This window comes from Chiloscyllium plagiosum, unplaced genomic scaffold (genome assembly GCF_037043375.1).
Source record: "Chiloscyllium plagiosum isolate Xiang-an unplaced genomic scaffold, Cpla_swu_hap1 HiC_scaffold_27, whole genome shotgun sequence".
Taxonomy (NCBI): domain Eukaryota; kingdom Metazoa; phylum Chordata; class Chondrichthyes; order Orectolobiformes; family Hemiscylliidae; genus Chiloscyllium; species Chiloscyllium plagiosum.
Window position 1 is genome coordinate 66,102,020 of NW_028270165.1, and position 22,978 is coordinate 66,124,997.

A 22,978-nucleotide genomic window follows, 5' to 3' on the forward strand; every position below is an offset into this window, starting at 1 on the left:
AATCGCCACACTTTTATTGATGAAATTCAATTTACATTGGACATTCTCACGACCAGAAAGATTACCAGTTAATCAAGTATATGGCAAAGCATATTCATCCATTAAACAGTGAAAGAGCAGCTCGGATAATATTTTGATTTCACGCATTTTATTTATTCCTGCATCAGGTATGAAAAAACTGAAGCAAATACACATGGAATGCCTTAAAATACTTCAGAGATAAACCATGGGTATATCGTCCCCAGTTACGAGTCTATAAAACAATACAGAGGCATGAATCGTAACATTAATCCAAAGATTGAAATGTTATGTGTGCAATTTAATAATTTCCCCTTTTAACTCACAACAATGTACGCGATCAAATCAAGAAACAGCGAATATGAATATAGTCAGGTCAATGCAGGTCAAATGTTGATGAATTACAATGAAGTTAACCTTATACTGAAGGGAAGCAAAGAAAAAACAGCATTCGGGAAACGATTGTAGACGACTTCTCAAGGATTATCAGCCTCAGGACGTCCCATGTTGAAACAGACTAACGTTCACCTGAAATGATAAAGAAAATAGTTTGAGTCCACTTGAGTCACCTGTGGGCGTATTTGCAGCACGTGAACCTGTCAATCCCCAGCTGAGGTTTCTCACTCCAGGGACTGGGGAAAAGACTAAATCTGCCTCTGCAATACGACATTGAAAACTTCGAGATTGTAAGGTCCCCTTTCATATTTACTGCCCTGTCAGATGGCGATTCATTAAAACAGAAGTATTGCAGACTTGTAACATCGCAATGAATATTGTCCTCAAATCCACTCTAATTTCCTGTTTTTCACTGTTAATTTATGTCTTCCTTGTTAATAAGACTTTAGTCAGATTACTAACGATGAGCAACGATTATTAATCATTTTCATAATCACCGAGGATTTTACCTGTGGCTTTGATCAATGATATCTCAATATTGAAACATTTGTGAACTCTAATTGGAGGAATTGAAATACACTGACACAATTCATATTTAGCAGAGATATCTTTGGAGACCTTACATGTTGTGACGTTAAAGATGGAAAAGTGTGAAAGTAGATATAGGAAGCTGAAAGAACTGCGGACACTGGAAGTCAGGAAGAAAAGCAGAAATTGCAGCACAACCCAGCAGGGCTGGCAGCATCAATGGACAGAAAGCCGAGTGGACGCCATGGATGCAGAGATTCTTCTTTCGAGAAGACGCAGGAGGGTGTGTAACAGGTTGCTGAATAGCTCATTTTGGTGGGAAGTACACACAAAAGGTACTTAAAAGCATCAGAGAAACGACGTCAGTGGGTGTGAGGAGATAAATTAGGGATTGATTCATGATGATCACTGGGGAAACATAGGAACACGAAAGGTAAGAATATAATGGAGTAAGGTTTTCCAAAGGCCAATTGGAAATGTTGAAATGACTAAGCAGCTGGTTAGGTAGTCTGGATTTTAGTTGCAAGAGCACCAATGGCTCTGATGATGTTCACATGAGAGAAAATCATTCCCCCTCCCGAACTGAGATGAGTACAGGTCCACGGAGCAACAATATGAAACATACCTCTCTGTAAATAAAGATCCCCAGCGTTTGTCTTTCTAGTGAGGACAGAGAAATATGGCATTGAAAACATCGAGCATGTAAGTGCCCCTTTCGGCTTTTTTTTTGTCTGTTTAGCCACGTGGCGATTTTTTCAAACAGGAGTTTTATAGACTTTTAACATCACAACTAATGGAACATGGAACATAGTGACGGATATTCAAAGAGTTCATCAAGCACAGTGTATAATCAATATCTATGTCTTTAATACTGTTTGATACACAATTCTTCATTGCCTTGAAATGAATAACCCTGTCCAGTAATACAACTTTTCCACAATGGCAGCTTGTGGAGGTAAGGCTGTGACATCTTTGAATGGTCGTCTTAGATTTTCAGCAGGTCTAATATTAATCAAACAATGCAAAGGAATTAAAGCAGTGCAAACACACAGTGTGTGAGTTGATGTGCGAGTATCTGAAACTCAACTCACCAAGTACGCAATGGCCATTGTCGTTATTTGTCAGTGAGAGGGCTTCATCAGGATCACTGTCCAATTGTAACTGGCCATCCTGAGATTCAACATCTTCAGTCTCAATATCGTCGTAATCAGCATGAAGTGGACCTTGGAGGAAAAGATGAGTATCACTGACATAAGCTGTAACACACAGCACTGAGAGCTGGAAAAGGAGATCCGTGTTGTCATATAATCTTAGTTCTGGAAAGTGAATATTTAAGGAGTTTGATACTTCAGTGTTCCTCAGGAGTCACTGGATTAGCAGAGGCAATGAAACCGATAACTGTTTTCTCTAAAACATAGAAGGTTAAGAGTGTCTGACTAAATTCTTCAAGTTATTCACGGCATAAGGCATGGTAGTTAAAGATTAACCACTTCAAAGGTTGAACGATTCTCGATTTGGAGACACATTCTGAGAACTAATGTCACAACCTTCAGGAGAGATGTGTGGATGAACAAAATCTATGAGAGAATTATATTCTCCAAAAGGCAGTTGATATTAGATCCGTTGTAAATATTAAATTTGCGATAGGTTACTCTTCATCAAAGCTATTATGGAAAGTGGGTCAAAGGCAGATGCTTGAATATTCGGCATACAGCAGCCGGGAATAATCTCACTGATTACAGGAACACTTCTTAGGGGATGAGTTGCAGAAAAGCTGTTGCTATTTAATTTTTTTCCAGTGGAATTGAGGACTTTAAAGGGGGACACGTTGAAATGCATTATGAAATTATGATGGACACGGGTGGGATAGCAAGGAAGGAACTTTTCTCTTTGCTGGAGAGCTCAAAGAACGGAGGTGTTAGATGTAAGATAAGAGGAGGTAAGGTAAGCGATGGGAGAAATCAAGAAACGGTGAGGGAGAATGTTTTGAGACGGACGCCACTGTAAATCCGGAATTAACCGCTTGTAAGGGCGGTGGAAGAACAAATTCTCATAGGATTTAAGAAGTGTTTACTCGTACATGGAATCATAGAATTACACAACATGGAAACAGCTCCTTCAGGCCAAAGTGTCCGTACTGACCATATCCTGAAGTGATTTAATCTCATTAGACAGCACAAGACCCATAACCTTCCAAACCTCCTTATTGATGCACCCATCGAGGTGGTGTGAATCCAAGTCATATAAGTCTACGGGCCAAGTGCTGGGATATGGGATGAGAATAGTTAATGGAATAATTAAAACATTTCACGGAGAAGTACTCATGGGCCATGTCTCTCTATCTCCAAACCAGCAACTTTTTTTTTCACTGACAATGCTAATGAAACAGCCGTTGGTGGCGGCATCATTCTAGATTGTTGTGAACATTGACATTTTTTGCTTTGGATGGCGGATTGATTGAAAGACAAATGTGAACTGACAGAAAGTGAACACATGCATACCTGGAATACTGTTGAAGTTCACCCCAGGATTTTCTGCTTCCAGACTATTGTCACTGACGTTGTGGCTGGTGCAGTATTCAATGTGATTGATTGAGTCAATGGAAATTCCTAAAAATACAAGGGGAGGGTTAATGTAAAATTCAATCTCGTGAAGGCACAACCTGAGGGAACTGCAATGAATCAAAATTCCTTCAGCCAGAGGGTAGTGAATCTGTGAAACGCATTGATACAGAGGCTGTGGAGGCGAGGTCACTGAGTGTCTTCAAGGTGGAGACAATTAGCTCCGTGATGAGTAAGAGAACAAAAGCTTCCAGGGAGATGGCAGGAGATTGGGTTTGAGAATCCTGTCAGCCGCAATTGACGAACAGAGCAGGCTCACTGAGCAAAACGATCAAGGTCTAATCCTATATCTCTCAGCGTTACCGACAATGGTTTTACATTTAATGGAGGAGCGTTAAAATAAGAAAACATAATTATTTTATCATCACGGTAATGACAGCCAGAATACCGCCAATGGAGCATATTATGGGAAAGCCCTCGAAGCACAAATTGCACCGCTTTAACGTGAATTGCAATGCAAAATCGCTGTGACGAGAGGTGGGAAACAAATTTCAGTTCTCACAACGATCACACAATTTTACACACAATACACTTAATCACTTAATTTGTAGTCTTTGACATTTGTTCAGCGTATATGATCAAGTAAATTGAATTGCTTCAGTTTCCCTGACAACTACTTTCAATGTTGTCCAATTTGTCTTTAAGTGTTATTATTTCTGTAAAACAATCTAAATTTCTTTAATCTATTAAATGTTCTTTAAACTCATCTGATTATGGCAGTGTGCTAATCTTTGAGAATGCTTTTATTTAATTTTCTTTTCTGTAGTATTCTGTGTTGGAAATATTAATCAATCACTTTTATCTCTGATCATGTAATGTTGCTTTCCATTCTTATAGTCACAATTCTTAGGTCAAAGGTCATAATCTCCCGTTGTTTACTTTATTATATTTTCTAGTTGATGCATCACAATGCCCGTCACCAGATTCACAAGGGAATCCTCCCCATTGGGTTTTTTTGCACTCTTGGTGGGCAGGAATCGTGTCTATGCATTTGTTACATATATATGCATCCCACATTATCAATCACGAAACATTATAGAAGTCAAACATCTCGTTTTAGTGCTATTTATAGATATTAGAACTGGTGTAGACACGATGAACCAAAGCGCTTCGGTCTGCACTGTTTGCACCTCTGTGATTGTTCGTATCTATTTGCATAGGAATTCCTCAGCTTTGCTTGCAGTTGGATGAAAGCCATGCATATCGAATTATGACTGACTATAAATTAGGAAATACGTACCTGATCCATGTTTCGGATCCGTCTTCTGGGCAGGGGGAATATCTTCAATTTCTTCATAAATTCCTTGGTACAAACCAAGATTGGAGTCTCTGTCGCCAGGGTCCGGTTCTGTTGAAAGAAGAATATACAGCTCAGCATTTGTAGCTGACCACTCGCAGCAACATGGTGTTTACCTCTGAAGCTACACTAGTGTGAAGAGTTGTAGTTCATGCAGTCCTGGAGAAGTGAATCTTGGCACAACGTGGAAAGATCACTGATACTTACTATGTTAACCACACAAAGTAAGATGCTGCTTGTTGGGATGTGTCTGGCCAGTTGTATTCGAATTTTACTTATTTAAATGCTTATTTAAGGCCATTCTCAGCTCACAATCTTTCATGTAAGGGAAAACACTGACGACTGAAATTAAAATTTCTCAACTTAATGAACGTGGAGAACCTACCGATAATTTGTAGACAATTGCTTAAGAATGGGGATGACCATAGGAGGTCACAATTCAATGCTGAAGATAAACGTAGCAAAAAAAAAGGGGGGGCAAGTATCTTTATTAGATTTCAGGTGTTGTAATCAGACAAGTGTGTATTTATTGTAATTAGTCGGATGCAATAACGTGAGAAACGTGAAATCAGGAGAACCTTACTAACATTGAAAATGATAAATTAAGTGCATGCTTTTGTTTGCTAATACAAACTAAACTTAAGAAAACGTACAAAAGTATTCAAAAATATATCTTTTGTTATTCGTCTTTATTGTTATGGGCATCAAGAGGTGAATTGCTCCAAGGTAAATCCTTTGAAGCCTGTGTAAAATGTGAACAAGTGTCATCTCATCAGTGACGAGAAGCCAGTTGTTGGATGACTGAACGAACAAAAAAAATTTTAATCTTTACGCTGATCTTGGGTTCTGCCATCAGCACCCAAGAAGTGAAGAATCATAAAACTAACTGATGAATAAATAACTAGCACACTGTGTATACGCCTTAATGGATCTTGTAGACACAGTGCAATGATGAGTAAATTGTTCTGGAATGTCATGTACATGCAAACGGAAAGATAAGAGTGATTTAATCATTGCATTTCCTTCTTATTGACAATAATTCGGGAGAACACCACGCTAATTTTACATTTTGTTCTCTCTATAGATGTGAAAGAACTTGATAAATATTTGATGTGATTTGTATCACATTTTAGCGCCTATTTACATTGTTGAAGAGTTTTATCTTTGCCTCAATTTTAAATTTAACATTTCAACGGGTCAAGCTTCTTGAAGAAAGCAAGTATCTAGAAAACGCCCCACAATCACCACAATTGAAGCCAAGTAATGGAGAGTTGCCATAAAAATGCAACAGCCCCCATACCATATGGAAGTATAAAACAGTCTCAGTGTAAGCTCAGTCAGTAGATATGAGGTTCACCTTTCATTTCTAACTTTCTCTGCATTACCACCAGTAGTGCGAACAACTCACAGATTAACAGGGTTCCCAAGGTTAGGCCGACGACAACAGGTGTAGAAATAGGTTTACTTTCCTGTCCTTGAAGAAGAGATTGCAGAGAAATTCATATTAGATACAATCTGCTTGTATGGTTCGAAAGAATCCAACAATAAGAAAACATGGACATAAATTCGGAAATCGAAAAATGCCAAGAGCGTCAATGCCACTAGCCATGAAAGTAACGCTAACATAAATATTAATAAAAGTAACAATGTTAAATACCCGCAGGTGGAGGTGAAGGGGAAGTCAGCAACAACTCGAATTCTGTGGAAGAGATTGCATAAATATTCATGAACGTGAAACTTAATTTAGGATGACAAAGGCTAGCACTAATTTCCAGCATTTAATAACCACTGGTCGGCGCCAGTCAGCTTTGTTCTTACCAGAGCCAATCACACTGGCAATTTCCTTGTGATTACACTCCAATTTAGCTGGGGGTGAGGAGAGGCAGTCGGAGAGAAAGGATTCACTGCCCTTACACTTCACATCATTCTGCCAGATCACACCTTCACTCAGGGAGACAGGGGCCCCTCCTCCGGCCGATACAGCAAACCCACATCCCATCTGTCTGCAGACAACATTGGCGTCAGTTATATCCCAGGAATCACCACACACCGAGCCCCAACGTTTATCGCACATGATCTCCACTCTCCCAGAACAGTTGCTGCGTCCTCCATCCAGGCGCACGCTGTGTTGTGGCTCTGTGGCAAAGAATTGATTATTATTGAACGAAGTGCAAAGCAGAAACCCCATTCCCAGAGCTGACGCACTCATTAAGAGGACGCACCTGATCGTTGATCGCAGGAATTTGAATTGAGGCTCTGCTCCTTTGTCACATTTCTCTCTGTTAAGGGGAGAAACATGATGAGCTCATTGGAAGTCACTACTGAAATGACAGCCAGACCTTGAGAAAGTTTGTTGTGTTACCTGAACAAAAGACACCTGCATTTTCCAACTGTCCAGAGCTGCAACGGCCCCAGGGATCTGCCTGACATTGCCGCACAGCCGACCTGTGCGACAGACACTCCAACCCACCGAGCCAAACAGGTCCCGTCCCTTTTCCGAATGACTGTGCGTCAAAATCAATGGACAAAAGGTCACCACAGTCGAAATCTTCACAAATTCGTTCAGCACTCCGTACATCTGGATTTTCCAAGCATACCGTTCCCCAGGTCCCATTGTAGAACACTTCTATTCTCCCCTGGCAGCGATGCTTTCCATTCGCCAACCGTACCTCCTTGTGTTCTGTTCATGCAATAACAGGTAACCAAATTGAGAGATTGACAACGTCTTCAGTACATACCTGTGACTACCCTCTGAGGTGCAACTCAAGTGAGACATATGAATATGGTGCACACTATAACTTGGGAAACGTCGTTAAGAATTTGTGGAGATACCAAGTAGACGCAGGACAAAAAAACCTGGACCGTGCATGTAGTTTCAGAAGTCTTTCAAAAATGTCCGACTGGAACCTTGAAATGATTGAGCGTGCAAACATAGTAGAGAATAAACCTGACAGAAAAAGGAAGGTCTGTGTTCAAAGTAGATTGTCAGATTTTCAGAATACTGAGAGTGGCGATCCATTTTTTGAACTGGTGAAGACGTCATGGCGGTTTAATATTGCGAGCAACAATTTGCATTTGGTGACCCAGAAGCAATTTCAAGCATTCCGATTGACAACAAATTACGGAGTTACAGTTCCGAAAAATCGCTCAAAAGGCAAGTACTGTGCATCATTTCCAGTGGAAAAGATACACGGTAATGAGTGAGGAAAAAATTAATTCTGTTCTGTGGAAATTATTTGGCTGATTATGCTATGATATCACAAAATAAACATCAAACTGTTGTAGAAAAGTGACACGATTGAGTTATATTTAGATACAAACCACATTTCTAGTCTCTGAGTACAAGTCTGAAGATCATAAATTAGAGTTTATTACAAATAAATCAATTTGGAAAGTATTTACTTCACTCTGAGTCGTGACAATGGGCCTCAATGGCACCTTTGACGCTTGGTTCTGCATGTGTCAGATAGAGATTTGGTTTCATCGAAAGATTGTTCAGTATAGATAAAATAATAGCTCTGATCACTTTGTGCAATATGGACATGACATGAACCACTGCTTTTAAATGCTGCCTCTGTTGCGCATCCTCACGAATTCACGAGATTGATGCTTGTATGAATCATTGGATATTGCATTGAAGGAGAGCAAGAACACTGAGTCTTCTTACCTGAGCATACAATTCTCACATCCTCTTTATGAGAACAGTCGTCTTGCTGACCCAATTGTGCTGACGGGCATTCCCAAAGAAGTGATTCGTTTCCAGAACACTTCACATCTTTCAACCAAATTGGGCCTGAGCCGGGTTCAAAGGAAAAATGCGGTGTCATATCCAGGGTCTTTCCACAACCTAGTTGTTTACAAACCACTTGAGCATCTATCTCATCCCAAGCATCATCACACACGGAGCCCCATATGCCTCCGTAGTAAATCTCCAATCGACCAGCACAGCGGGTCCATCCATCTGACAGCCTTAACTGGATGTGTTCTGTTAGACAATAACACAGACGATTTCAGTTTCAATCCCCACTGCCCTGTTTGTTCATTCCAGCATTATGCATAGAATCAGGCAAAATGCGGTTTCATATTTTCCTGTGAAATGTGCATAAAAGCATGAAATGCAACAGCTGTCAGTGTTAATAGATAAAATCAGTTATTTTCCCATGAATGTGCAGCAATAAAATGATTTTATCAAATAATTATTGCATGAACGTCTCAATATATGTCTTGACCAATTGATTGTCATTTGACTGCACCCATCACATTATGCCCGATATAAAGCCTGTCTCATACGTCCTTCAACTTCAACATTTAAAACTACAGGTAAATCAGAATAAAACATTACAACACAGAGACATAAGGGACACTGCTCCAAACTTCATATAAAGCTGCTCAACAATATACAAAACATAACCAAGTGTTAGCTGTTCAGGTTGAAGTAAAGACAGGTGAAGACAAAGGGGGGTTTCGAAGAGGAATCTCGATACTGGCAGACTTAGGCAATCGTATTACCTGCTGTTAAGTATATCACTAAACCTATCGTAGGAATTAAATGATCGGTACATTAAGTGGGAAACAATGGTCAGAGTGATAGGAATTTATTAGCTATGTTAACTGCGATGGAATGTACAGCACTGTGCACATGGCAATTAAGGAACCAGACATAGACTGAGATTGCTCAAGGACACAGTAGTTATTAATTAACACAGGTTTCCAGAAGGTAACATGGGGGGAGGTAGTCGGAGAGCAATGGATTAGTCCAGGCAACAGGATGCGAATCTCAGCTGTACATCAGTTGAATTAAAGGTGAGGTTAACCAATGTTAAAATGGTGCAAATGAAGGGCTTTAGATATGGCATGGACAGGAAACTCACCTTCTGGTCAAATGTAAAAGTCTTGGTTCAGGACAGAATAATTCACCTTTCGACTTATTGCATGGCAGGAGACGATGATAACAAGATGGAAATGGTTGCGATGGAAAAATAGTCACATGGTCATAGTTGCCTTGAAGTGTCAACATTTATGTCTTGGTGTCTTGTATTCGGTGTATCCTCACAAGCCCTCTATCCTCTATGCACTTATACCCCATGCGTCTTTTCAAATCAGTTTCCTGTGCTAATTATCTCAAGACAACTGTTGAATACAGAATGTGTCTTCTTGTGCATCAAATACGAACTTCAGCCCGTAGTGAACAGGTTTAGATATTCATCCTGAAACATCTCCCCATACTAACGACTCTCTCATATATCTGTGTCAGTTTTACTTTCTGAATCATAAAATTGTTTTGGTTTTTATCTTGCAAAAAATGCTGAGTTCCTCACAAGCATCCATCTGGTCCATGACTGCTTCCACCACAGTGTTAAATCATTGTTCTGGGTAATACGGAAGAACAATTCCAGCACATTTTCAATCTGCTCAGAAGAACGAAATCTGATTTGATATCTTACAGCAGGTTTAAAACATAGAACATGAGCATTACAGCACAGTACTGGCCCTTCGGCCCTCAGTGTCCTGCTGACCACTGAAAACAATCTGAAGACTAAATATCCTACCCTACTACATTTTCATTCATATATTTGTCCATTTAATCCATTTTCGTTCACATGTTTATCCATTGACCACTTAAAAGCCCTTAAAGTCAGTGAACCCACTGCTGTTGCAAGCAGAGTGTTCCACGTCCCTTCTACACTCTGAGGAAATAAACTACCTCTAATATCTGTCCTATCTCCCCTCAATTTTATATGATGTCTTCCCGTGCTGGTCATCACATTCCGAGGAAAAAGGCTCTCATTGTCCACCCGATCTAATCTTTCCTGTCTCAATTAAGTTTCCTCTCAAACTTCTTATCTCTGACAAAAACAGCTTCAAGTCCTTTAGCCTTTACTTATAAGACCTTCCCTCCATTCGAGGCAACATCCTCGTACATCGCCTCTGAACCCTTTCCAAATCTTCCACATCCTTCCCACAATGTGGTGACCAGAACTGTATGCAATACTCCAAAGTGGCCACACCAGAGTTTTGCACAGCTGCAACAAGAAATGTTTAGCTGTGAACTGTCTCCTCACCTGAGCAGAGGACGCCAACATCAGTGCTGTCAGAGACAAACTGATTCAATGTGTTGGAGATATTGCAGTCCCGGAGAAGCAATTCCTGTCCGTGACACTGGACACTATGTACGGTCCCACGCTCACTACTGTCTCCATATTTTGAGGTGTTATACGTTTCCAAAGCTTGTCCACATTCGAGCTGTCTGCAGAGAACGTCAGCTTCACTCAGATCCCACAGGGTGTCTTGCACTGTGTCCCAGCTACCGTTGTAGTAAATCTCAACTCGGCCATCACAGCGGCTTCCCCCATTCACTAGTCTTGGCCAGAAATTCTCATCTGTAACATGAGATTTATTGAGAACAACGAGAATTAACAATCGAACGAAAATTATGATTTTAAAAATCGTCAGTGACGGCTTCTCCAATAGTTTTGCATCACCTTCCCTTTCCAACCATTCGAGAAAGCTGTGGAGTAACACGTCTGGTAAATCTGGAACAATGGGGAAATGACGTACCCTGTGATTGTTGGGTAGTGGTGGGGCTGATCTCACAAAGAAGGAATTGAAATGCTCCCTGGCTATCCCTAATGCACGGTGGCCGATTTGCTATACTTTGTCAGAGGCAACACTCGTGAGAATTCCACTCAAAGCTGTCAAATTATCTATTTTTATCACGTCTGTTCTGATTTTGCAAACTCTCCCGACGCGCTACCTATGCGTCCGAGTATTATCACTCAGAGGCCCACACCACTTCAGATGCACTAACAGAATTTTCTTCAAGACCCCATGAGTCTGAAAACGTCCTTGGACAGAGAGACAGACTTGACGTTTGATGAACGATCTAGATACGTGCAGAGGTTCTGAAAATTAATTGTCATCTTAGATGGTATTTATGAAACGTTAAAAATTTGAAAAACCAAGTGTGGGATTTATGACAAAGTTAAGTAAAAATGTCAGCTGTCCTATCTCAGAATATCGTTGCGTTATAACAAGCATTACACCTTGATCAGTAACATGAGGGAAAGTGGTCGTGTGGAAAGAGTATTTCTCACACATTTCAGAATGGTAGCTGGTGGAGTTCAAATTCAGTGGGTAATCTAGAACGGAAATTGTGTCTGAATAATGATGACATTGAAACCAGCATCACTTGATCCAAAAGCGTATCCACTTAATTATCTTTCGTCAGGAAGGACATCTGCCAGACTTACCAGACACAGCCGAACATATGACATTGGCCACATTTCCATGGGAACAGTTGAAATTTTCCTCATGCAAAACTGCGCAGTCCCCCAATCGTCTCTCGTTTCCACGGCATTTATAGTTTTGTTTCCACATTGGCCCGGCTTCCCTCCCAAATCGAGCATCTTTGGGTATCGACTTTGCAGTCCCGCACTGAAGGTGCTCACAGACCACGCTGGCGGTTTGTGCGTCAAAGTAATCACCACACAGCGTTCCCCACTGCTCCCCGTGCAGGACCTCCACTCGCCCAGAGCACCGGTGCTCCCCACCAACCAACCGGAGTCCATGGTTTCCTGTTTTGGACCAAACAAATTACAAGTGTTTGCAAATCCCTATTATTACAGACACTCTGCAAGATGCAAAAGAGAAAACCAATAGCATCTTATCCGTGCAACATCCTAAAAACAGAGATTTAATTTCTTCAAAATGGATAGAGATAGAGGAAGCTGATGTGCTGAAAATTTTGTCAAACACTAAGATTGACAAGTCGCCAGGCCCGGAGCAGATTTGTCCTCGGCTGCTTCGGGAAACGAGAAATGCAATTGCTTTGCCACTTGCGAAGATCTTTGCATCCTCGCTCTCCACCGGAGTCGTACCTGAGGGCTGGAGAGAGGCAGATGTAATTCCTATCTTCAAGAAAGGAAATAGGGAAATCCCCGGCAATTACAGATCAGTCAGTCTCACGTCTGTCGTCTGCAAGGTGTTAGAAAGTATTCTGAGGGATAGGATTTATGACCATCTGGAACAGCATGGCTTGATTAAATGCAGTCAGCACGGCTTTGTGAGGGACAGGTCATGCCTCACAAACCTTATCGAGTTCTTTGAGGATGTGACTAGAAATGTTGATGAGGGTCGAGCTGTTGGTGCGGTGCATATGGACTTCAGCAAGGCATTTGATAAGGTTCCCCATGGTAGGCTCATTCAGAAGGTAAGGAAGAATGGGATACAGGGGAACTTAGCTGTCTGGATACAGAATTGGCTGGCCAACAGAAGACAGCGAGTGGTAGCAGAAGGAAAATATTCTGCCTGGAAGTGGTGTTCCACAGGGCTCTGTCCTTGGGCCTCTACTCTCTGTATTTTTTATTAATGACTTGGATGGGGGGATTGAAGGATGGGTCAGCAAGTTTGTAGACGACACAAAGGTTGGAGGTGTCGTTGACAGTATAGAGGGCTGTTGTAGGCTGCAGCGGGACATTGACAGGATGCAGAGATGGGCTGAGAGGTGGCAGATGGAGTTCAATCTGGATAAATGCGAGGTGATGCATTTTGGAAGGTCGGATTTGAAAGCTGTGTATAGGATTAAAGCAGGATTCTTGGCAGTGTGGAGGAACAGAGAGATCTTGGGGTGCAGGTACATAGCTCCCTTAAAATGGCCACCCAAGTGGACAGGGTTGTTAAGAAAGCATATGGTGTTTTGGCTTTCATTAGCAGGGGGATTGAGTTTAAGAGCCGTGAGATCTTGTTGCAGCTCTATAAAACTTTGGTTAGACCGCACTTGGAATACTGCGTCCAGTTCTGGTCGCCCTATTATAGGAAAGATGCTTTGGAGAGGGTTCAGAAGAGGTTTACCAGGATGCTGCCTGGACTGGAGGGCTTATCTTATGAAGAGAGGTTGACTGAGCTCGGACTGTTTTCATTGGAGAAAAGGAGGAGGAGAGGGGACCTAATTGAGGTATACAAGATAATGAGAGACATAGATAGAGTCGATAGCCAGAGACTATTTCCCAGGGCAGAAATGACTAACACGAGGGGTCATAGTTTTAAGCTGGTTGGAGGAAAGTATAGAGGGGATGTCCGAGGCGGGTTCTTTACAGAGAGAGTTGTGAGAGCATGGAATGCGTTGACAGCAGCAGTTGTGGAAGCAAGATCATTGGGGACATTTAAGAGACGACTGGACATGCGTATGGTCAGAAATGTGAGGGTGCATTCATGAGTATCAGTGGTCGGCACAACATCGTGGGCTGAAGGGCCTGTTCTGTGCTGCACTGTTCAATGTTCTAAAATAATTACGTTTACTTCACGAACCTGCTTGTAACACTCACAGTGAAATAATCTTCCTAACAGACTGCTTGTGATGACTCATGCCGAGTCCTGTCGAATTTAAATAATGAGGATGCGTTTTAACACTCTATGCTCAGTGAAAATCTGTGCTGCATTTGGTGATGAGTGCTCGCGAAGTTGGATTAGCTTTGAAGGAGGAGTCACCAAAGTCAAGATGATCATATAACTACACGCTCCTGAGAGAGAGAGAGACAAACTGATGGCGATTGAGCCTGAAGGTTACCACTAAGCAGCTGAAGGGCGAACGATGGAGACATTCAGGCCAAGTTCAGACCCAGTAGGTATTGCACCAATGCTGTCAGCATCAACTTACATCACATCCCAGCCATTCGGCCAACTGAGTTACTGGATCTCCGTCGGAAATGCTGCACTCCAATGCGACTCGAATGGCAGAAGTTACCAATATTTTCTATATTAAAGCACTTCAATTAAATATGGTCAACAAGGGAGTTTAGCAGTTTAAGATAATTGAGACATTCATGACGTTTCAAAGCATAGTAAGGATACTAATAACAACCTCGCATTTGTGGTTTTGAAAGAAGGGATTTCCCAAGTTTGCATTAAGATGCAAAGTAATAGCTCATGATACAAGACATTAATGTGTTCAAACCATTAAGTATGGTAGCAATCAACTTTAGTCGGGCAATGAAAGGACGGCAGAACGGATAGACAAGTGACAAATGGGACTTAATTCAAAAAAGCATTAGGGGGCATATTCTGGCAGCCAGGAAAGTGACGGGAAACCTATATGTGGAGGTTTTCACTTTTTCTCTATTCGGATTTTGAATAAGTGCGTATAGAAAGAAGGGCTGAGGGCTTCAAGTTGATACAATACATGACACGCTAATCAGCTTTGCAACTTTAACTTCAATGTGGAGTTAGAGTTAGTTACTGCAGAAGCAGAGAAGCCACGTTGATTGTTATCCAGTTGTCTTTAGGATAATTAAAAGCGGTGTGTACAATTATGTACAACACATTATTCACAAAGGATGTCATGGTCTTTGAGGAGATACGAGCAAGCGATACTGGAGTAGACATACAACGACGCTTCTATTTTCGAGAAGATTGTATGAGACCAGCTGTCGTTTGCATTGAAACAATGGAGCTGAAGTTACCCGAGAATGTGACTGCTCAAATAAGTCAGCTGAGGAAAATAAATTACTTCCGTTAGCCGATCTTCGGAAGAGTAATAGGCATAAAGGTTAAGGTTAGGGCAAGAGGTGTGGTGTGCATTGGAATGACACTGAATTGGATAACTGATCATATGGACACTATTATAAATTACACAGTGGTCTTAAGAAAGGTAAGTTCAAACCGACGTGATGGTGACGGAATGCGTAGGATCGCCTCCAGACGCCATGTTACGTTCAGAATGCGATGGGTGAACAAATGTCCATGATGACAAATGTTACATGATGAAGTATTGTGAGCTGTAAGTGCATGCTGAAGAATTTGTCGGAGAGAGTGTTGTTTCATTATTTTAAACAGTTTAGATACACTGTTCAAAAATGTTAAGGGGGGCCGGAAAAGTTAAAAGAAAAGCCTGACATGAATTTAATTGATATTCACTTCAATTTACCTACGTTAACACCTGCTCGCTACTGTCTAAATGATTCGACGTTTACACAATGTAGACAATAAAACATGTTGAGTGCAGACAGTTTACAAACTTGACGAAATCTCTTTTCCAACACAATTGCAATATTTTTGAACTACCTTATGTCCCAATAATTGCGTGTTCACTATGCCACATTGCAGCTAGTTGCTTGACTAGTTTGGAAACTACAAGCACTGTTTAAAATCTGGCACAGTTAGAGCAATGTCAGCAATGCCAGCAGTATTACTTTTACAAACATTAAAGCGAAATGCGTCCCTCTTTCTCCATTACGTCTGTACTCACCTGAACATATCAGGGTAACACTGTTGTGTCCAGTGCAATCCTGGTGCGTGGTTGAAGACCGAGGGCACTTCCCCAGCTGAGTCTCATTGCCCGTACATTTAAACACCTCAGTCCCCGCGAGCACAGTACTGCCGCCAGAATGAGCAGAGCTTGAAATAGACACTGCCACTCCACAATGAAGCTGCGCACAGACCACATTAGCGTTTTTCAAATCCCAGTCAAGACCACACACTGTTTTCCAGGTGTCACCAAACAGGACCTCCAGTCTGCCGAAGCATTGGGAATTTCCAGGGACCAACCTCGGAATGATGTGGTCTGAAAAGAGAAACATTGAATCATAACGACTACAAACAATACCAATTCATATTATTGACGGAAGAACATTCATCAGATTAATGGCAGATCTGAAACCTCTGGATACAAATGATTCCGTCAATCAGTGTGAGTTTGCAGCCCTGTCAATCTCACTTGTGTTCATCACCAGAATCCTGATCCTCAGCTGGTCAAAGAGAAAACGACTTTCAGGCTAAAGATAAATGACAAGTGATTCTGCTCGCCAACACAGTGTCGAGTCTCATTATAAATTGGGTTGTAAATGTGATAGTTCCAGGGGGGTATCTTTCGATTTGGCTTCAAGTGACATCACTTTGGACATCTCTCCTTCCCCTTCACTGGAGCGTAAACAGTAACAGGTACTCCCCTCTCCCATTGTCTTCAAATGTTCAACACATTATATAATGATATTGAATAAATCAGTGTTTATGAATTACTGGACAGTTTTCATTCCGCTCGGTGATTTTCCTGCACCTTGGATGCTGCCTGACCGGCTGTGCTTTTCCAGCACCATTCTAACCTAGTTTTCATTCTGCTACCATATCCATTTCTGGTTTCACAGATTTGGATTATGATTAAATTACATAGAAACGATAGTAGATTTTTACCTGAACAGATGACACCAATATCATTGTCGTGTGAAGTGTTGGAGTAAGCAAAGCTCCTCTCTGGACAGTCAAACATATTGTGTTCCGCACCATTGCACTCAAATAGCCAAGGTGCAATAGGACCCGATCCTGGTCCAAAGTGAGCTCCACCGAGAGCAGACACAGCGGTCCCACAGTTCAGCTGCCGACACACAACAGTAGCATCCGGAAGGTCCCATTCATTATGATTGACAGTAAACCGCTGTCCACTGAATTCAATCTCTAATCGACCAGCACAACGACTGCCCCCATTCTCAAGTCTCAGACGAAATGCCTCTGTAAGATGCAAAAATAGAAACGAAGGTTAACAAGTTACAAGCATGAAAACACGCACCACAGCCGTTACCCCCCATTCACCAAGCGATCAGGGTAAGGGGATGGGAGAAATGCACTCTGCTACAAATTAACGCAAAACACCAACTGGGAATGCTGAAAGGGGAAGGGTATTTTATAAAATGGTATTCATCACAGAAAGGGAGAGTTCGTCAAATGGCCCCATTGAGAAAATTATCTCCACAGGGCAATGTGGGAATTTATTCCATCTGTGCAAAGTGAACATCACCACTTGGGTCAACACCCTCCCGAGCCTTTTCGAACCGCTGCAGTCCATTTGCTGTTTGTAGACCCTCAATGTCCCTTAGCGAGGGACTTTCCGGATTTTGATCGACGGCATTGAAGGAACGGCGACATGATTACGAGTCCTGATGGTGAGTGCCTTTGGGGAAATTGCAGGGATTGGTGCTCCCATGTACTGTCTGCCATGGCCCTCCTAGACGGAACTGGTCGCGAGTTTGAAAGGTGCCGTCTGAAGATTTTTGGTGTATTTATGCAGTGCATCATGTAGATCATGCACACTGCTGCACTGAGCGTTGGTGATGGAGAGAGTTGAAGTTTGTGGATGTAGTGCCAATTAAGGAGGGGTTGCTTTGTCCCTGGGTGGTGATGAGCATTTCGACTGCTGTTGGAGCTGCCCCCATCAAGGCAAGTGTTCAGAAAACACTTGAACTTCAGGGAAACCGAATGGGCGGGGCCAATAATGGTCTGGGTTCTATCGTTCTCAGCAATGATTGGCAGGAAGGCTCAACCGATCACCCCTGGGAGCATCATAAAATGAAACAGTACTGTGTCTATCACAGCCGGAAACGTTGCGGGATGCGCGGTGATGTGCGCACAATGTCAGCGCTCACGAGTGAGTGAAGTAATTTGAATACGTTTCCAACAGCAGCACTCTGTGTGCAGCTGGCTTTTCACACCGTCTCTATTCACTGTCTCTGTATCTGAGGACTGCGGTGTGGATGGGAATTAATCTTTCACATTCTCCCCATTCTTTGTCTCTGTCTTTGAGGACAGCATTGCGTATGGGAGATAAAGCTTCACACTCTGTTGTCCAGGAATACTTGAACTGGAGACCTTCAGCAGTAATGCCTCCCCCTCTCAGTTATAAACAAAGAGCTGGTTAACAAACGAACACTAATGCATGGAGACTATCACCACAGCTTCGCGTCTGAACAGATAAACCCCAGTGTAGGGATTCCATGCTCTATTAAAATAACATGCAATTACCTCTCACATCGGCCTGAGTGTCGACAAGTCTACCTGAAATAGACGGATGAGAATTATAGTGTTAGGAAGCAATGCAACACCTCGACATGAATTAAACAGATCAAACAAACTGGGGTGGAGTATTATCATTACATTGAGAAGTAAGTGATACCTGGAAATGAGAAATCATAGTTTCATGTAATACTTATAAATCAGAAAATATAATTTCTGGAGCAAACAAATGCTGCCATTTATTTCTTCTAAATTTATCTTCAAAGTTTTCACACAGACACGGACAACGACAACCCAACACATTGGGACCTGTGGTGAGCCTCTTTGGGATGTGTTGGGGCAGTGTGAATGTTTCACAAAATGACTAATTGCTCTGCTCGCTGCTGCACTCCCGACCTACTCAACGTTATTCCTGAAGAGAGCATTAATATTTCCCAGCGGCTAAAGCAAGGCGCCCCCATCAAAGGGTTTCAGGATACTACGATTTTTGCTCGATCAGCAGTGCTGGAATAAACAGCAACTGACAGTATTTCGTCAGCGAGTAACTCTCCAATTCAACTTAAGTGTCGCATTTCGTATCTTAAACATTCGGCTTCTCACTGCTCCTGTGTCTGCAGGGCAGCAGCATCACAAGGCTCAGTCATCAACAATGAAAAGCAGCAATTCTCAATTTCACCAATTCCTAAACATGCAGTCATACCATGCATCAAAAGAGACAGTTTAATATGTAACTGCCGACAAACACTTCCCTTGGACAAAACACAGGAAGGAGGTCACTAGGTCCGGTGGGTCAACGCTATCTCTTTGAACAACCAGCTTAATTAGTTCCCTTTCATTTCCTTGTTGCGCTCAAATTGTCACTCCAGTATATACATATATATTCAACTGCACTGGGGACAGGATGATGATGAACCCATTCTGTATTTTTTAAAGACTCAAATGTACTGAGTTTGCCCTGTTAATGACGTTCATTAATAAGATATTGTATTCCCCTCGTAAGGTCAAGCAGGAATCGAAACTTGTTGGGAATTTAAATAAATTTAACGTTTCTCAGATTATGCGACAAACTTTGATCATTTTCAATTTCCGGTGATTTGTTTTCCCGTGCAAATTTCAAATAATCCGTAAACCCCGTATGAACTGTTTTCAATCTCGGTGTTTTAACTCTACTTTCACGAATTAAGAGAAGATGCACCGCCCTGTACAGCGTGTTGACAAATGGTCACTTCCCCTATGCATTGATTCATTCTGTCCCTGCTGTACAGATTCTCTTATAACCTGCATTCATCGAACTGATCCATTCTTTCCCGTGTTTATGATGTGTGGGCAACATCCCCTCAGTTCAATGCAGAATATTTAATGCTTGCTCCTTTAAGAATGTAGTTAGTCATGTAAAATGAGGAACAAAAATCTAAAACAATGTCCTGCAGGCTGGTGCGTTCACTGGAATATTGTCCTTCTTCAACTTAATCAAATTTCAGCCTCACCTCTTTCTCAAACTTTTAATTTTCATTTAAATAAAACCGCTCACTATATCGGCTGTTCTCTCCCATGTGCTGCTGCATAATTTTTAAGTTTGTGAGAATTTTGGTCTGTTATTTTGCACACTGTTACCTGTAAGTCAAGAGACTTAAAATTGCCAGAGCTCGGTTGATTTGGTAGAAAAAGATAATAGGGATCACATTTTATTTTGAAGGATTGTGTTAGATTATACAAGATAGGTTGTTTACTTTAAGGCGATAGATCACACTTTTGATGTACCTTGCGAACTGCACCAGTTTTGGAAAACGCCAAATCCAAGTCACGTCATTGAACAATGCAACTGACGGGAGCACTGTTCCAACCAAAGGATTTTGGAGTAATATCAGCCGTGACTCTATACAAGATGTATTTAATAAATAATTCTGGTGTTTTGGAGCACGTATGTCCACTTGATTAGCTTTTTAAACATTTACTAGCTCTCATGATACTTCTATTGCAATATGGAAATACAATGTTTTAGCTTTTATTAATAGAGGGATCGAGTTCCGGAACGAGGAGTTTATGCTATAGTTGTACAAAGCTCTGGTGCAGCCACACTTGGAGTATTGTGTACAGTTCTGGTCAGAAAGATATGGAAACTTTGGAAAGGATGCAGAGGAGATTTATTAGGATGTTGCCTGGTATGGAAGGAATGTCTTATGAGGAAAGGCTGAGGGACTTGAGGCTGTTTTCATTAGAAAGAAGGTTGAGAGGTCACTTAATTGAGACATATAAGATAATCAGAGGGTTAGATAGGGTGGACCGCGAGAGCCTTTTTCCAAGTATGGTGACGGTGAGCACGAGAGGGCATAGCTTTAAAATGAGGGATGATAGATATAGGACAGATGTCAGAGATAGTTTCTTCACTCAGAGAGTAGTAAGGATATGGAATGTTTTGCCTGCAACGGTAGTAGATTCGCCAACTTTATGTACATTTAAGTCATCATTGGAGAAGCATATGGACGTACATGGAATAGTGTAGGTTAGATGGGTCTCAGATTGGTTTGACAGGTCGGCGCAACATCGAAGGCCGAAGGGCCTGTACTGCGCTGTAATGTTCTATGGTGGAGAACATGGTTTTCAATGTGGAATGAGTTGAGAGTTGGTGTAATTACTGTACTCCACACACTTAGGCTTGACATACTCTATTCAAACACGGGATGCTGACTGACTACTTCAAGTATAATCGGTGTAATTAGCGAGATGTCAAGTTTATTTCCAGTCTGCTTCAGCTACATGAGAAAGGCAGGAATAACTTGTTTTTTTTCTCTCTGCATTAGTACGTTCATTTAGATTTCACAAAGCAATTCCAATTAGACTGAAATCTCCGTAATTCAGCACAGTATTGGTCAAGCAGGGAAATATAGAGAACCAAATTACTAACCGCGATAAAACGTAGAACAGTTGTCATTTTTGAATGCGACTTCACACTTAATATGTATTATCGGAAAAATATAGAAGTTAAATAAATAATTATCCTCTCGTTTTACACTTCTCATTAGAAAATAAAAGGCGCACAGCTGGATTTCAGTCATGCACTAACACCCAAAACAATTTCAACTAAAGAATTCTTAAACCGCTCATTGTATCGGCTGTTCTCTCCCATGTACTGTTGTATAATTACTACGTGCGTGAGAATTTTGGTCTATTATTTTGCACACTGTTAAATACATGTCAAGATACTTAAAATAGTGAGAGTTCAGTTGATTCAGTAGAAAAAGATGTTAGGAAAGGCAGTAAACAGTTTTGAAGCACTGCTTAAGATTGTACAAGATTGATTGTTTATATTATGTAATAGAGCACACTTTTGTTGTTCGTTACTAACTGGGCAGTTTTGGCAAACGAAAAATCCATGTCATATCAGTTGCTTCATTTTGAACAATACAGCTGATGGGAGCACTGTTCCAATCAATGGCTGCAGAAGTAACATTAGTCGTGACTCTAGACAAGATGTAATTAATGAATAATTCTGGCATTTTGGAACATGTATATTCATTTCATTTTTTTTAAGCATTTAACCTGAGGCCCACTGAAGATGTTACCTCGTAGGGTGACGGAACGTCTGGAAATGAATCTACACGCTCAGCGGGCAAACCTACATCAGAACCTCAACCTGAGCTACAAATTTTCTCAAAACTCGCTATTTACTATCTCACGTGATATTTCTATTGCAACATGGTGGCGGACATGGCTTTCAATGTGGAATGTTGGTGAGAGTTGGTGTAATTACTGTGCTCTACACATTTCGGGGTTTGACATACTCTATTCTAACACCAATTGCTGACGACTTCAAGTTTAATCGGTGCAATTAGCGAGATGTCACATTTATTTCCAGTCTGCTTCAGCTACACACGGAGGGCAGGAACAAGTTATTTTCTATAATGATAGCATTCATTCAGATTTCACATAGTCATTCCAATTCGACTGAAACCCCGTAATTCAATACAGTATTAATGGAGCTGGGGAATATAAGAAAATAAATTACTAACAGTGACAAAAACGCAGAACAGTTGTCAGCTTTGAGTGCGACTTAACATTTAATATGTATTAACTGAAAAATATAGAAGTTAAATAAAATAGTCTCCTCTCATTTTGTGTGACATTTATTATTTGAAAAAAAAACACACGCAGTTGGATTTTGAGTCATTCGCTAATAGTGGAATGATTTCTGGACTGAAGAATTCAAGTCAAATTTAAACAGAAAACTTTGAGTTGAAGATTGTTTCCTGAAAGTGCTTCGGTCTTTTCTTTCTTTTTGCAAATTAATAGTTTCTAAATATGCATTAGTGGATTGACAAGTCAGTTATTCATAATTCCAATG

General features: G+C 41.2%; 2 protein-coding genes across 3 annotated transcripts in view; both read right to left on the reverse strand.

The window, feature by feature from the left end:
• On the reverse strand, positions 1-6,708 carry LOC148144508 (uncharacterized). 2 transcript variants are annotated; one of them, XM_087974799.1, is made up of 6 exons: positions 6,518-6,708; positions 6,218-6,334; positions 4,804-4,911; positions 3,444-3,551; positions 2,034-2,165; positions 1-546 (listed from the first exon to the last, which is right to left on the reverse strand). In XM_087974799.1, exons 1-6 carry the CDS (start codon positions 6,636-6,638, stop codon positions 536-538), a joined length of 597 nt encoding a protein of 198 aa, XP_087830925.1. In that variant the 5' UTR covers positions 6,639-6,708; the 3' UTR covers positions 1-535. The 2 variants fall into 2 exon arrangements, with proteins under 2 accessions (XP_087830925.1, XP_087830926.1); XM_087974800.1 differs by lacking the exon at positions 3,444-3,551.
• Positions 6,639-22,978, reverse strand: part of LOC148144509 (scavenger receptor cysteine-rich type 1 protein M130-like) — a 26,000-nt gene continuing 9,660 nt past the window's right edge. Inside the window, exons 3-12 of the mRNA XM_087975365.1 lie at positions 18,646-18,678; positions 17,044-17,358; positions 16,103-16,417; positions 12,111-12,434; positions 10,923-11,240; positions 8,528-8,845; positions 7,223-7,540; positions 7,083-7,139; positions 6,717-6,996; positions 6,639-6,648 (exon numbers count right to left, since the gene is read on the reverse strand). Coding sequence (XP_087831491.1) covers positions 6,639-6,648; positions 6,717-6,996; positions 7,083-7,139; positions 7,223-7,540; positions 8,528-8,845; positions 10,923-11,240; positions 12,111-12,434; positions 16,103-16,417; positions 17,044-17,358; positions 18,646-18,678 — 2,288 coding nt within the window. The remainder of the gene's footprint in view (positions 6,649-6,716; positions 6,997-7,082; positions 7,140-7,222; positions 7,541-8,527; positions 8,846-10,922; positions 11,241-12,110; positions 12,435-16,102; positions 16,418-17,043; positions 17,359-18,645; positions 18,679-22,978) is intronic.

Excerpts from the sequence above, each read along its gene's own strand:
- LOC148144508 (XM_087974799.1), bottom strand. The coding sequence starts at position 6,638 with ATGCTGGAAATTAGTGCTAGCCTTTGTCATCCTAAATTAAGTTTCACG. Across the intron at positions 6,335-6,517 it reads CCCTTCACCTCCACCTGCGG|GACAGGAAAGTAAACCTATT; the intron begins GTATTTAACATT and ends CTCTTCTTCAAG. Across the intron at positions 3,552-4,803 it reads GGATCCGAAACATGGATCAG|GAATTTCCATTGACTCAATC; the intron begins GTACGTATTTCC and ends TTGTATTTTTAG.